Here is a 14,079-nt window from a genome sequence, read left to right as displayed (position 1 = left end):
GTTAGAAAGGTTCATACACACAATGTGCGCGGGCGCAGATTTATTTATTGTCAGCCTTTTTATTTTTAGACATGTGGTAGGAAGTACACTTAAATAAAACACCGATAGTTTGAACTCGATAATACATGTTATATTATCACTCATTATACATACATCAAGATATATCCTTATACTACATATACTACTCTTATATAGCACTTATACTATTTCTAAATAATAGGTAGTATTGTAACTAATTTAGATCATCAGAATATACGAAGGCACAGACATGCGAGTCGAGCTTGATTAGATTTGCTCGAAGTCCTGGAGCGTCCAGTGCCCGTCGTCTCCCTTGACCATGCACTTGTTCTCGGCGACCCACCAGTCCGCCGGCACCGGGTACTCGTCCTTGAGCGCGTCTTCGCCCTTGTTCACCAGCGCCACGTCGCGGTCCACCTCCAGGTTGAACCCTCCGGCGCCGCCCTGCTCCCCGGCAACGCCGTGCAGGTAGCACTCGAGGTTGTGCAGCGTCTGCACCGTGCCGGGGTGGCGCAGGTACGGCGACCGGCCCGTGTGGATGGGCAACGGCACGGCCACGTCCACGTACCCCAGCGGCGGGTACATCGGCACGATGTCGCCGGCGTTCTTCACGTGGAGCGCCCTCAGGTCTGGGAACGAGCGGAACGCCGCCTTGAAGCTGCCGTCCCCGACGCGCGGGCTCGCGAAAACGATGGCCGTCACGGGACACGGCGGCTGGGAGGAGTTGGCGGCCGCGTTCACGCCGTTGGCCACGATGTCCACGGCGTTGAGCGTGGCGAGCGACGCGCCGAGGCTGTGGCCGGTGACGGTGATGCTAGTCACCTCGTCCTTGTACAGCTCAATTAGCCTGCGGACCTCCTCAAGAACCTGCGTAGAAATGACGTGTGGTTCACCAATAAGCATTTGATTTGGTAATTAGCTTGCCGTGTGGAGATAAAACAGCTACGCATACACAAGTCTTGCAAAGTCAAATGCCAACGACAATGATTCTATATCCGTGTACCGTTTCAAGTATCTGAAACAGATGACAAATCTAGGACGTACGCATGCTATCCTAAACTAATTCGGAGAACGCAATAGCACGCAGCTTTCATGCATCCAACAACATTCGAGTACCGCTTTCGTGGCGAACACTGGAGATCAAATACTTGAAGAAATCAACAACATTCTGCCTGAGGTCGCCCAAGGTGGGGCCATCGTAAATATAGATTCTTTTTCTCTCAATAAATATAGGTTCTTTTGGGTATATATTCACGTGTAAAGAAATGCCGTTTCCACGGATAATTTGTACTATAATTAGTTGTCTAAAATGAAACCATATTCCTAGGGTCGTGCCGCTTTTATATATATAGCCAGTGCAATCTAGATAAGTTCTTATATCCGTGATCAAACCTAAATATAGCGATCAGCACGGATTTAAATGAATCATATATATTTAATATCATATATAGAAATGTACGAATTAGAACGACTTACATAATTTGCAAAACAGTGTGGTTGACGAGTAGGACCAACTGAAACATTCATGCAATGTGCGTGTCCTGTACTCTGACGGATGCAGATAAGTCAGGTAGGCCTCGTCTATCCCTCTCTCGCTTCCTTCTTCCTCTCTCTTCCTACTCTCCCTTATCTATAGCAAAAAAAGTTTGTTGATGTGCGGAGGGCTCAAAAGGACTTCTATTAACTACAAAGCAATAAGGGGCTCCTGAGCACCCATTGGATCCACCTTGTTCGTGTGTTCATGCATGTGTACCTGCTCTCGGCTGACCAGTAAGCTTCTACTGCATACAAGTTTGCATGTTTGGAACCGAGGGAATTTCACAGAAAAACTATATAAATTTTCTTCAAAAAGAGGAACAGTTCAATCCCTGCATGAAACGAGGGAAGTTCCGCGTTCCAAACGTGAGCTCAGTTTCGGTTTCATCCAGTTTTCTGGTAAGCGTACGTACGGAGTGAAGAACTGGGAAAGGAAGTGAGATTTCTACTTGCCTGGTCTCTGGCGCTGGCCTGGTTGTACTTGGAGTCTGCGTTGCTGGACGTGTACACGGACAAGAAGCCCCTGTGCACCAAGGCGGCCGGGTTCGCGGCCGCCGCGGGTCCCAGCACCGGCGCGGCGGACACCGGCGTGAAGTCGAAGTCGTTGACCCACTCGAGGTTCTTCATCGTCCCGCGCCACGACACGAGTATGTCGCGCCTCCCCAACGTGGCGACGCCCTCGTCCGTTGCCACCGCGACGTACCCCATCCAGTTGGACTCCCTGGACCACGCCTCCGGCAGCATCGGCAGCGGCAGGAGCAGGAACGCCTCGGGCATGGGCAGGCCGGACGTGGCGTACACGAACTTGGTGACAGCGTAGCTTCCCGCCGCGGCCACGCCCGCGCGGGCCAGCAGGTCGGAGTGGCCGAACACGCACGCGCCGGCGTGCGGCGAGCGCTTCTCCTGATTGAACCCGTCGTAGGTGGCCTGCGCGAGCTCGCCGTAGGAGATGATGGACGCGCGCAGGTCGATGTCGAGCGGGTCAAGGAGGCCGTTCCACGAGTCCTCGCCATGGAGCTCGCGCCACCTGTTGGCAATGCTTCCAAGCATCGGCGACGACCCCATGGCCGCACTCGTTGCTTGTTAATCAACCAATTAATGAACTCGCGATCGCCTTGGCTACGCACGCACGCACCTCTGTTTTGGCTACTAGCGAGCTAGAGTTTGGTTGAGGCTTGTTTGCTAGCTTCACCTTGGTGGTGTATTTATATCGCTACATGCAGTTCGCGCCGATGTGATCGAGGTGCATGCCTTTGTTCCAATCCATTTTATTATCACAGTGTGCTAAGGGTATGTTTAGTTCACATCTAAGATTAGTTAAGTGAGTGTAACTTGTCATAAAAAAAATATGGCTTAGTAAGTAAATATTGAGTGCATGATGTGTGGATCAAAGGGCTAACAAAATATAGCTTATTATAGTTATAACAGTTAACTGTGACGTCTTTTGTTTTCCTTCCCCCTGATCTCTCTATCGTGTGGGCCCTATCATCATCCCAACCTCCTGTCCCGCTCCCGCTCGCCCACTCCGCTCAAAACCATCGCACGACTCGAATCCCAACTCTTCAACCACCCCTCCCTCCATAAAACCTCGTCTCGACCCCCGATCGGGCTTCTTTGCGCCATACCACGCCCAAAGCCTCGATTCCTATCGTGGTTCTTCACCTGAGAGCTCCCGAGCCACCGCTAAACTCCGTTGAGCCTCCCTCGCCGTCGTCGTGCAGCTCGAGCCTTCTCCGACACCGTTCGAGTGCACAACATCGTTCTCCGTCCGCATATCGACGTCCTCAACTAGACGTCGTCAAGCTTCATCCACCGCACGGAGCTCTGCCGCCGCTGAAGCCTCGTTGTTGAAGCTTGACGTTGTCAGGACCCCGAGCTACCTGACTCTGTCCAAGCCATCAAACGGACTCGCTGTTAACTGTACACCATCCTCCATCACTCGTCGTCGAAGCTTGGGTGCCGCAACGAGGTTTCCTCTCTTCTCCGACCATGCGCCACCGTCCGAGCTCGCCACTGACACCACTCGCCATCTATTATGAGGTAGACCCGGCTCCTGCCGTACGATTCCGCGTGTAGGGCCAAGAGTAGATCAGGGGCATACCTCTTCACTAGCCAATGAGATGGTGCCACGTGTCGTCTTTAACCCAGTCAGCTTATGAGAGCCACGTCAGCATGGCATGTGGACGTTTTTGTCCTACATGGCAAGCCAGGTCACCCTCCTGAGCCACGTCAACATGCTGACGTCATAATTATTTTTTCTAAATAAAAATAAATTAATTAATTCTTTTAAGTAGGTAATTTTGCATTTAGCCCCCTAAACTTTTCTATTTTCACAAAAAGACCGTATCAGCACTGTTTATTTTAGTTAGAGAAGACTACGCGAAGATTCAGGAAGCTGAAGACTATAATAAAGACGGAGCGTCCTAGATCACGTTGCCCCTAGTCAATTGCTTGTGGTTTGCCCTAAAGTTTTGTTGGAGTGTTCTCATATTCTTCCGCTGCTGTTCAAATCTCTGGTATATATATTTCAATAAAGTTGTTTTATTCGATATAGAACTGTATATCACTTATAATGTCACCGCATATATGATAAAATTGATCCTGATATATATGTGAAATGTACCTGATTATTCTTTTGAAAAACCGGATGTGACCTTAACTAAACAGTTGTTTAAAAATATATGACGTAACTAACCTTAGCCATAGCAAACCTCAACGCGGACCAAACAAGCCCTAAACTACATGGGCCAGCGCCAACATGTGTTGAGAAATATGTAGTAAAACTTTGCATCTGCGGGTGGATTAAAATGAGAGTAGATTTTGGGAGTTTTGTAGTAAAACTAATGTGGATTAGAAATATGAAGTAAAAATATCCTTCGCAACGGCCATCCATTAACATTAACACAAATAATGAGAGATCACTGAAGGCAGAACAAATGCACATTTTGCTCCTTATCTCTCTCCTTTATCTATTTACTGGAGTACATTGTGCTCCATCACTTTTCTTTGTCGCTTTCCCTTACCGATTCACTGAAGGCATGACAGAGCAGCCATGGCCGCTCCTATTAGAGCTTGCCGGTGGCGAGGAGAGCGGCGGGGGCGTCGGCAACCACCAAAATGGGGTCCTGATTCATGTAAGTGCAAGACACAAGTTGTACAATCAGTTTTTTTTATAGAAATAGCCGGGTGGTTGTTGCCCAATCAAATTCTTCTCTAACAGATACATGTCATGCATGCATCCTTCTATGGGCAAGCAACCATGATTAGAAAACAGTGTGATGTGATCCACTAATACCTAAATAACGCTTGTACCTCTACCTGAGGAAATTCAAATTCAAATTCAAATATTTCTATCTAATTGCGAGTGTGTGTGTGTATACACACACAAATCAACAATTTAGAGCAAAATAAGGTACAACTATCTTTGTCTATACTAACTGGAGTATCCTTTAGGAGATCCTGTTAATTTTAGGTTGGAAAAGAGTTGAAATTCTTACATTAACCTGAGAAAAAAATCCTACAAATGTCAAATTAAATTGAAAAAAACGTAATTTATCCAAATTTTACGTGGCTCTGATTTACGAATACCCAAACATCATTTGGAGAGAAAAATAGATATAAACTCTTGGATATTATCTAGTATTCATGAATAAATTTTGCATTTCTATTTGCAAATAATAAAAAGTGTAATGCTAAAAGAAATTAACTACTTTTACATATCGTAAATTTTGATCATACAAGCATTTCCTTCACAAAGTTCTAGAATTCATACATGTCTTCTAAAATTATGCTAGCTTAGCCCGTGCAGGTGCACGGGCTAATGGACTAGTAATGCTAACAGTCTAACACTAACTGCTGTTGTTAGCATGCTAGGGTAACCTGAACAGTTGGTTCAGTGCACACGGTTTAAGTTTGTTTGTTTGACAAATGTTTTCAGTACAAGGCAGCAAAAAGGTTTCTTCATATATATTCGTTTTTGTTTCCATTTAATTTTGTTTCATCTCGAATTGAACTTTTTTCCCCTTGATTTCAAGCGGTTTATTTTTTTTTTTAAGTTCAGTCGTCATGGTAAGCTGCGTGATCAGCTTGGATATGAGACAAAGAAATCTGGCTTGTGTTTCAACCAAGAATCAGTGGCTGTTGTGAGGTGACTGATATCATTTTAATTTCAGAAACGTGTAGATAGTTTTTACGAGACAATGTACGCACTCTGCAGGTTATTATAACAGAGTACGTGACAATGTACGTGAGTTCGATGCCCCCGACGACAAAGCGTCCATGCATAACACATACTAGAGCCAAGACTGTGTATCCGCGCAACCACACTGACGACTGCATCTGCAGGAAACCGTGTCGAGAAAGTGCAGCTACAGATGTGCGCCGTAACAGTGCAGAACAAAACTTCAACCGCTACAAAATCTTACAAGAACAGCAGTCTCAGATCAGTATCCTGCGGCTCCAATTTCCGATTAGTCCATCCATACACACAATGGCACAGAGAGTGACACTCTGGAACCGAGCAAGTGGCAACTTTGTTTCCATTTGCGTCACGACTCGCCGAACTATTGGCCGAGCACAAAAAGGCACCGGTGTAATTGTTTCTGGTACAAGTTTTGTTCCTTCAGGTTGGCATCAAGCCGCCCGGATTTTATTATGGAGCATAACGCCTCACTGCCCCCACCAGAAGGGGGCAGAAAAGGCAGTCAAACCAAAAATTCAAGAGATCGCCTCGAGTTCACATATGAATTGTTAGAATTCGTGGGAGTTGCCTAGTTCCCGTGAGCGAACTTGATACCCTTCTCAATGGAAGACTTGAGCTCGCCCTTAAGGTTCTCCAGCCCCTCCTTCTCGAAGTCGGAGAGCTCACCCAGCCCGAGCACTTCCTCCACTCCATTCTTGCCTAGCCTTACCTGCAACATGAAAGGAAGTGGTGTTAAAACTCCGCTAGACAGCATATGCAGACCCGTCTCTTGAGAGAAAACTAACAAAATCGAGCCCAATGCTGCACCAGAAAGAGTCCACCTAATTAGAAAGCATTTTAGAAGTACGTTATGTTGATCAGACAAAAGTAAACTGCCCCCTTGCAGCTGAAAACTCGAACCTGCAGCATAAAACCTAACTAGTACCCAAGTGGAAATAGTTCAAGTGCTTCAGTCCATGTAACCCATGAAACATGACAGATCCATCTATAGGAATGGCAGTTCTATAAACTCAAGAATCAGCAAAAGGAAAAGGATGTGAAATGCTACTTTTCATTGGTTCCTGAAAACTCGAACCTGCAACATAAAACCTAACTAGTACCCAAGTGGAAATAGTTCAAGTGCTTCAGTCCATGTAATCCATGAAACATGATCCATCTATATGAATGGCAGTTCTATAAACTCAAGAATCAGCAAAAGGAAAAGGATGTGAAATGCTACGTTTCAGTGGTTCCTGAAAACTCGAACCTGCAACATAAAACCTAACTAGCAGTCTAGCACCCAAGTGGAAATAGTTCAAGTGCTTCAGTCCATGTAATCCATGAAACATGACAGATCCATCTATAGGAATGGCAGTTCTATAAACTTAAGAATCAGCAAACGGAAAAGGTTCTTTTTCGGACTGTCACCACACAAAATAATTCAGGACAGAACACCATCTAGATCTTGAATACTCCTTCTGATTGCAAATGTAGGTCGTTTTAGCTTTCTCAACTATTCTCTAAATATAAGTCATTCTCAAACTTCTATGCACTTTTTCTCTTTTGTTTCCTTCTTGCCCTTGTTTAATAAATACTATCACTCTCATAAATGAATGAGTTATCTTTTCTAATACATAATAAATAAAGAGCAACAAGGTCATTTGATCTACTTTCTTAATCCTTGTACATAAGTCTAAAACGACCTACATTTGCAATCGGAGGGAGTACATGCTTCCAAAGTCAACAAACAGATTGAAGCTTGTATAATACCATGGGAATTAAAATCTTGGTAACCTGTGTAAGCCATTAACGCGAAAATACAAGAAAGACAAAGCAAGAACCATGCTGATTTACTTTGGCAAGACCATATGATAACACATAACTGCATTTTAAGAAGACTTTTACACATTAGATAAGTACCTTGGAGGCAAAGAATGGCAGCTCCGTCACAGTTGACTGCACGAAGGAGCACTCTACGATGTCAGGAACTCCATTGAGACCCTTCAAGCATGCATCTGCAAAAACTGCACCAGCATATCTGCATAAAAAAGAGAATAAACATATTTATCAAACAAATAGTGCAGCAGAGTTTGACCTAAACTAGCATAAATCTAATATGCTTATGTAATGTAAAACAAAGGTTGAAGAGTGTTACAAGGTTTCTCTATCCAGATCCCAGTGGTAAAAAAGGTGAGAAAACCAGCCATTATGATACTATGATTCATAAAATAACACATCACATGCAAACAGAGCACCATGGGAAGCTAAGGTCTAGAGGCACACAGAAATTTCAGATAAGAGGGTGTTTGGATGAGGGCGACTGCTCTGAATTTTTTTATGAATTTGGACCCAAATCGCACCCACCCAAACAAGCCCTAAGTATCATGCTCATAGTGTGTTATACTAGTTTAAAAATTAGAAATATGATCCTGTACAAATGCTCATGAGCGGCAGTTCTACAACTATCATTTCTCAAGAAGCTTCATTCCAAAATCCAAATAATAGTGGCATCTTGCAAAACAAGGGAAGGAATACAATACGTCCATTTAATATTATGTATTTGTGTGTTTTCTCGTGTGAAAGCAATAACAAAAATGTAACAGAATAGAACGAGCAAATTTTTCAGAAAGATTAGTGTCTGCAACTCTGTAGATCAAAACAAAAGCAGGTGTAGTCATGATACGTATTCACGGGCCTAGTCCAGTTATACTTGTATAATGACTGTAATAAACTACTACTAACTGTTGTTCTAATGAACAACATAGCTTCATATACATTAAATCTTGGCAGTAAATTGAAGCTGGGACGTACAATCAAATGAACAGTGGTACAACTATAGTACAATCATAAGAAAATAGCATTATTAGTACCAAAATTCGGTCACATGCATGTCACTAGCTTTGAAGTTCAAAGGCTATTAAAACCAGGAAATCAGTGAACAAAGAGCAGCTAACATATGGAACAAGCAGTTCTTCAATGAATTCTACAAAGGAAGGCAAGAAGCCTCTACAAATGGACCGGTTGTGGAGTAAAGAATTTAATTGACCAGAAACTTATTCACAATACTCTTGATATTTTATAAAGATTGTAAGCAAATAGGATATGTGCTTTGTATTCTACAGTGTGGCCAATAGACATGCTCAGGAAGGTTCATATGTTTTATATACTTACGCCATGGACAATGTTGCAGAGCCCTTTCCAGCCTTTGCTTCAACAACCTCCGTCCCACCGTCTTGTGTCCTCTTGGTGAGAGCCTTGATGTCTTCATGGGACAATGCATTGACTGCAGGAGTGGCCTATATGTAACAGAAATTTTGAGTTTGAGTTTAATTTGAATTATTAGCTCTAGAGGCATGAGGCACAACACAGAATACGCCTAGTATAAAAATGGATATGACTATCACTTGCGCAACATTTTAGTACAAGATCTTACATAAAACATTAACCCTAGGTAGTAATAGTGCTTCCTTATGCACGACTGATAAGAGAAGATTATTACGGTAGAGTCTAGAAAAACATTCTCTGTTGACTCTCAAAAACATAACCTCTTTGCTACTCAACTAGTACGTTCGCCCGCAAGATTCATAATATTTACATGATCATCACCAGTGATTATCTCAATTCTAAATGGTACATTTTGGAGATCATTGTGTCACTTTTGAAGAAAACGGCACAATAATCACAGAAACAATACCTGTGAGAAGAGCGGCAGGATAGTTATACCCGCATGGCCCCCAACAACAGGAACATTCACCTCTGCAAAAGATCACAGCAGCAACACACATTGAGAGAGCTGATAAATAAAATCTGGCAACCATAATCTCATTGTCTCCAACAAGCAGCAATTGTCAAGTAAAATATGATCTTCGTACCAGTAACTGGCACGCCTGCCTTTGCAGCATAGAAAGTTTTAGAACGAACAACATCAAGAGTTGTCACACCAAACAGTTTCTTCTCGTCATAAGTACCAGCCTTCTTGAAAACCTCAGCTGCGATCGGGACAGTCGAATTGACTGGGTTGCTGATCATATTGACAAGAGCCTACACAAGCATAATAAAAAGAACTACATTCAGATTGATAACAATATTGAACAATATTAAGTTGATAGGTCACTTGAAGGTTTGGATTAGGATTAGAATTAGATACAAGTGCACATGGGTCAATCAACATATCATCTAACATCTCATTCGCTGTAGTAAATTGATAATTTACAATAGTGTGCCAATGTAAATATCAACACCCAAATGTAAGTAAACTGAGCTCCGGAGTAAGTGTGCCTCCTAGGAATGGCACGTTTTGGGGAAACGGTTGTTCTAGTACCTATCAATTATAGGCAAGTCTACCACTATACTGCCCACCACAACCACTGAAAACTGGATCTACACCGTGTCTAAGCACCGGTAATTCCAATTAGCCAAACGTAGAGTACCAAATTTAGCACCCAAACCTATGTAACTCTACCGTAGATCTGCAGTAGCAAGGGTGCAACGCTTACGTTGGGGCAGTGCTTAGCGATGGCTGTGCAGAGGGCCTTAACGATGCCGGCGTTGATGTTGAAGAGATCGTCCCTGGTCATGCCGGGCTTCCTCGGCACGCCGGCGGGGATGACCACGACGTCCGAACCCTCCAACGCCTCCCCGAGCTGGTCGTCCCCCATGAATCCCTTTACCTGCACAACCCAAAACCCAACGCAATTAGCTCGGATCCAGCCGAGCCAGAGAGGCGAGACTAGGATAGCGACGGGCGCACCAGGGCGGGCGAGTTGATGTGGGAGACGTCGGCGGCGACGCCGGGGGTGCCGGCGATATCGTAGAGGGAGAGGGAGGAGACGAGGGGGTTCAGCTTCATGAGGAGTGAGAGGGGCTGTCCGATGCCGCCGGCCGCGCCGAGGATGGCGACCTTCCGCTCGGGGTTGGCTCCCGCGGCCGCTGACGAGTAGCCGCGCTGGCGGCGGAGGAGCTGGGACGCGGATTTCAGCAGGGACGGCCTCATCGCGGCGTCGGGGTTGGGCTCGTTCGGGCGTGTTTCGCTGAGAGTGTGGTGGACTGGTGGGCGGCGGCGGCGGCGGGTGCTGCTTTAATATAGAGGAGGATCCAAAGGGTGGATGGGATTTTTTTTGTTAGAGGTCGATGGGATCTAAAGTTGGTGGCGGTGAGAGAGAGAGAAAAGGCGAGAGGCTTTGCTTTGTTTGTCGACGTCTCCATCGCGGAGACTTTTTTTTAAAAAAAAATTGATTATACTTCGTAAAGATGATTCGGATGTTTATAAAGACTAATTTGTAACAAAATTTAGCCTCCACTTCTTTTATTTAATACGAAATTTTATTACAAAAAAATTACTATAGAACATATAAATAGTATAAACAATTTCAAACATTATCCCAAGATGCTCAAGAACAACGGCGGCCTTACTTTCCTCGCCTCAACAACCAATTGAAGGCATCAACTTGAAAAATAGTGAAGCAACATTACCAGGCTCTTCAGATCATCTCAACCCTCAGCAGTCGCGGAGACTTAGGCATACGCCTCTCGACAAAGAAAGCCGATGCTCCCACATAACCAGAACACAGCGATCAAAAAGCAGGACGGAATTATGCCGAAAGCAGTTTCATAGATAATCTTGGCAGTACAAAACGACTGCCACAACAACGTTTACCAACAGAGTTACAAAGAAATGTATGGAGTAGCCAACAAATTCATGGCAACATGTCGATCGATGTCACACATTCGAAAGTTTCGTCACGTCCGAGAGACGAGAAAGACAAACCACGCTAACTCTTCACCCTAAAACCACTATTATGGAAAGCACAACTCCGTCTGCTCAAGTATGATAGACTCATGATCCTCTCTCTACTCAATCAGATCGTCATCGTCATCAGGAAGAGGTTGTGCTGCCGCTGCAGCAAGCTCAGCTTCATGCCTGTCGAGTAGAAACGAATATGTAAGTTCCATGCAACACTTTATGAATCGAGATGACAGATCAAAGGTCAAAGTGACTAAGTTTAGACAGAAGAACACAGGATGACACTCACTGTTGCTGCATAGCCATGTCAATAGTAACTTCGGGAGGCTTAAGAGCAACCGCTTCAACAAAATGAATGTTCGGATCACTACAAACATCAAAGCCATTAACAAGCGTTAATATAGCCAAAGCAAAGCATGTGGAGTCGAGAATGAAAAGAACTAAGTTGAGTTACTTGCCCAGCCAGTTTCCTTGCAAGATAAAGGAAAGGCTTCTCAAAGTTGTAGTTGCTCTTGGCAGAAATCTCATAGTACTGCAGGTTCTTCTTCCTGTGGAAAGTGACCTGTTTGGCTTTGACCTGCCTGTTCTTCACATCAACCTTGTTACCACAGAGGACGATGGGGATGTTTTCACACACCCTACATGAGTTCATAAACGAACATCAGAATCACAAAACAAAATCACACATTAAGTTGCATGGCTCGGATAGACTGAAACAAACCTGCACAGGTCCCTATGCCATGTGGGAACATTCTTGTATGTCAGTCTTGAAGTCACATCAAACATAATAATCGCACACTGGCCATGGATACTGCATGGAAACAGAAAATTAGAAAGAATAAAAGCAAATGTATAGAACTGGAACACAGTTTGTGATCAGAAGGTACACATTGGCATTTTAAATGTTATGCAGTTCATGAAACTGTACAACACAATTTAATTAGCTCACTTGATTATTCAAATATTATGGAAAGTAGAACATCATTCATAAGCATGAAATTTAGCATAAACATCCCATTTACTAATAATTAATGACAAGTAACACTTACTAGTATCCATCCCGAAGGCCACCAAACTTCTCTTGCCCAGCAGTGTCCCAGCAATAGAAACGGATCTTACCACAGTTCGTGGTGAAATCCAATGGATGAACTTCAACACCAATGGTTGCTGCAACAACACCACCACAGTAGCCGTTCAAGTATCATTAATGATGAGAAGTACAAGAAAGAAAACAACAGGTCCACATGATACTCACGTTCATATTTCTTCTCAAACTCTCCGGTGAGATGCCTCTTCACAAATGTGGTTTTACCTGCAATCAGAAAAGCCAATAAAGATTAAAATCTGACCGGGCTGCCAAGAGAAATCAGGAAAGGATAAATATGAAGTAGAGAACAGACAGACAAAATCAACTAAAAGTTCCTAGAATTTAGTGAGCAGATCCAACTGAACCATGCCGCATCCAATGTATGAAAATCACATACAGCAGAACACAAAATGGCATTGCCACTTCTATTCACAAGGGAAATAGTTTCTGACTGGGCACTCAGAACATTAGAATCAAGAAAGAACATTAGAATCAAGAAATGGACCACCCCTACCTATCAAATTAAATACCTTCACACATATTACGCCAATTTGATGAGATACGGCGGATTTTCACCAATTTAACTGACGAAAAGACAAATCGGGTGCCTTTACGGTCGTTCTGATATCGTAATTCAGATAGTCGCATTAAGACTACTTTTTACCAAACCAGGACCATGGATCCTATCCTCATAAATATCATAGCACGGCTGTTTAATGCTAACTATATAAAAAAAATAGGGGGAAACAGTATAACATGGTCATGACTAAAATAACTGTTGCCGTGTAATCTCTACCTAATATAGAAATAACGGACCGCAAAAATATCGACACATTTTGCACACCACCACAAGTCGCAACCCATCAGATCTCGTGGAAACTAAGCGCATATACAAACATAACACTTCGGATCGGTAGCTTCCTGAGAAATAAAGGAAACAAAGCAAGAATGGAGACTCACCCGTGCCGCCATCCCCGACGATGACGAGTTTGAAGCTGGGGTAATCCACGGTGCCCTGATTCGGCAGCGCCTGAAAAAAAAAAAGCCCAGCACATCACAGATCAAACAAACGCAACCCCAGATCCAGATATTACGCACGCCGAGACCCCGATCTGTTGGGGAACTCACCATCCTAGTCTCTCTCACGCGAGGAGCCGCACCTGATGCGGCGTCGACGGCAAGGTGAGCAGCAAAACCCTAGAATTCGAAGTGGAATCGGGAGCCGCAGCCGCCCGCGGAGGCGGAGGGCTTTTATAGCTGCGGACCTGAGGTCGCGTGTTACTTTTTTTTCTCGGGGTTGCGGGGTTTTGTTAGCTTTGGATGGACGCAGGAATTGTGGCCGTTGGATCTGCCGGCGGGTGGGGATCGGATCCGGCTAGCTTTCGTCTCACGCGGGATTTCCGGCCGTCGGATCCGGAAAGAGCCGCGAGGTGGGCAGCGTGGGCTCTCTTGTTGGTTTACGTCACATGCTACGGTGGGCCGGCCCAACCATTTCTTGGGCCAAGTTGTATTTGG

At 44.4% G+C, this 14,079-nt stretch overlaps 3 protein-coding genes across 3 annotated transcripts; all 3 read right to left on the bottom strand.

Moving 5' to 3' along the window:
• Window positions 1–249: 249 nt before the first annotated feature.
• On the bottom strand, window positions 250–2,713 carry LOC133929917 (phospholipase A1-II 7-like). The gene is made up of 2 exons (XM_062376672.1): window positions 2,008–2,713; window positions 250–885 (listed from the first exon to the last, which is right to left on the bottom strand). Exons 1-2 carry the CDS (start codon window positions 2,617–2,619, stop codon window positions 286–288), a joined length of 1,212 nt encoding a protein of 403 aa, XP_062232656.1. The 5' UTR covers window positions 2,620–2,713; the 3' UTR covers window positions 250–285.
• Window positions 2,714–6,056: 3,343 nt separating this feature from the next.
• On the bottom strand, window positions 6,057–10,887 carry LOC133929459 (malate dehydrogenase, mitochondrial-like). The gene is made up of 7 exons (XM_062376219.1): window positions 10,485–10,887; window positions 10,231–10,404; window positions 9,607–9,775; window positions 9,429–9,490; window positions 8,906–9,030; window positions 7,655–7,772; window positions 6,057–6,464 (listed from the first exon to the last, which is right to left on the bottom strand). The coding sequence occupies exons 1-7, from the start codon at window positions 10,725–10,727 to the stop codon at window positions 6,324–6,326; spliced, it is 1,032 nt and encodes a 343-aa protein (XP_062232203.1). The 5' UTR covers window positions 10,728–10,887; the 3' UTR covers window positions 6,057–6,323.
• Window positions 10,888–11,325: 438 nt separating this feature from the next.
• On the bottom strand, window positions 11,326–13,854 carry LOC133929460 (GTP-binding nuclear protein Ran-2-like). Its single transcript, XM_062376220.1, has 8 exons — window positions 13,693–13,854; window positions 13,525–13,594; window positions 12,733–12,789; window positions 12,527–12,644; window positions 12,199–12,288; window positions 11,936–12,115; window positions 11,767–11,844; window positions 11,326–11,654 (listed from the first exon to the last, which is right to left on the bottom strand). Exons 1-8 carry the CDS (start codon window positions 13,693–13,695, stop codon window positions 11,585–11,587), a joined length of 666 nt encoding a protein of 221 aa, XP_062232204.1. The 5' UTR covers window positions 13,696–13,854; the 3' UTR covers window positions 11,326–11,584.
• Between the last annotated feature and the right edge of the window lie 225 nt (window positions 13,855–14,079).

The sequence above is a fragment of the Phragmites australis genome, chromosome 9, assembly GCF_958298935.1.
Source record: "Phragmites australis chromosome 9, lpPhrAust1.1, whole genome shotgun sequence".
Classification (NCBI taxonomy): domain Eukaryota; kingdom Viridiplantae; phylum Streptophyta; class Magnoliopsida; order Poales; family Poaceae; genus Phragmites; species Phragmites australis.
Note: the sequence above shows the minus strand (reverse complement) of the source record. Positions and strands in the feature narration are given on the sequence as shown.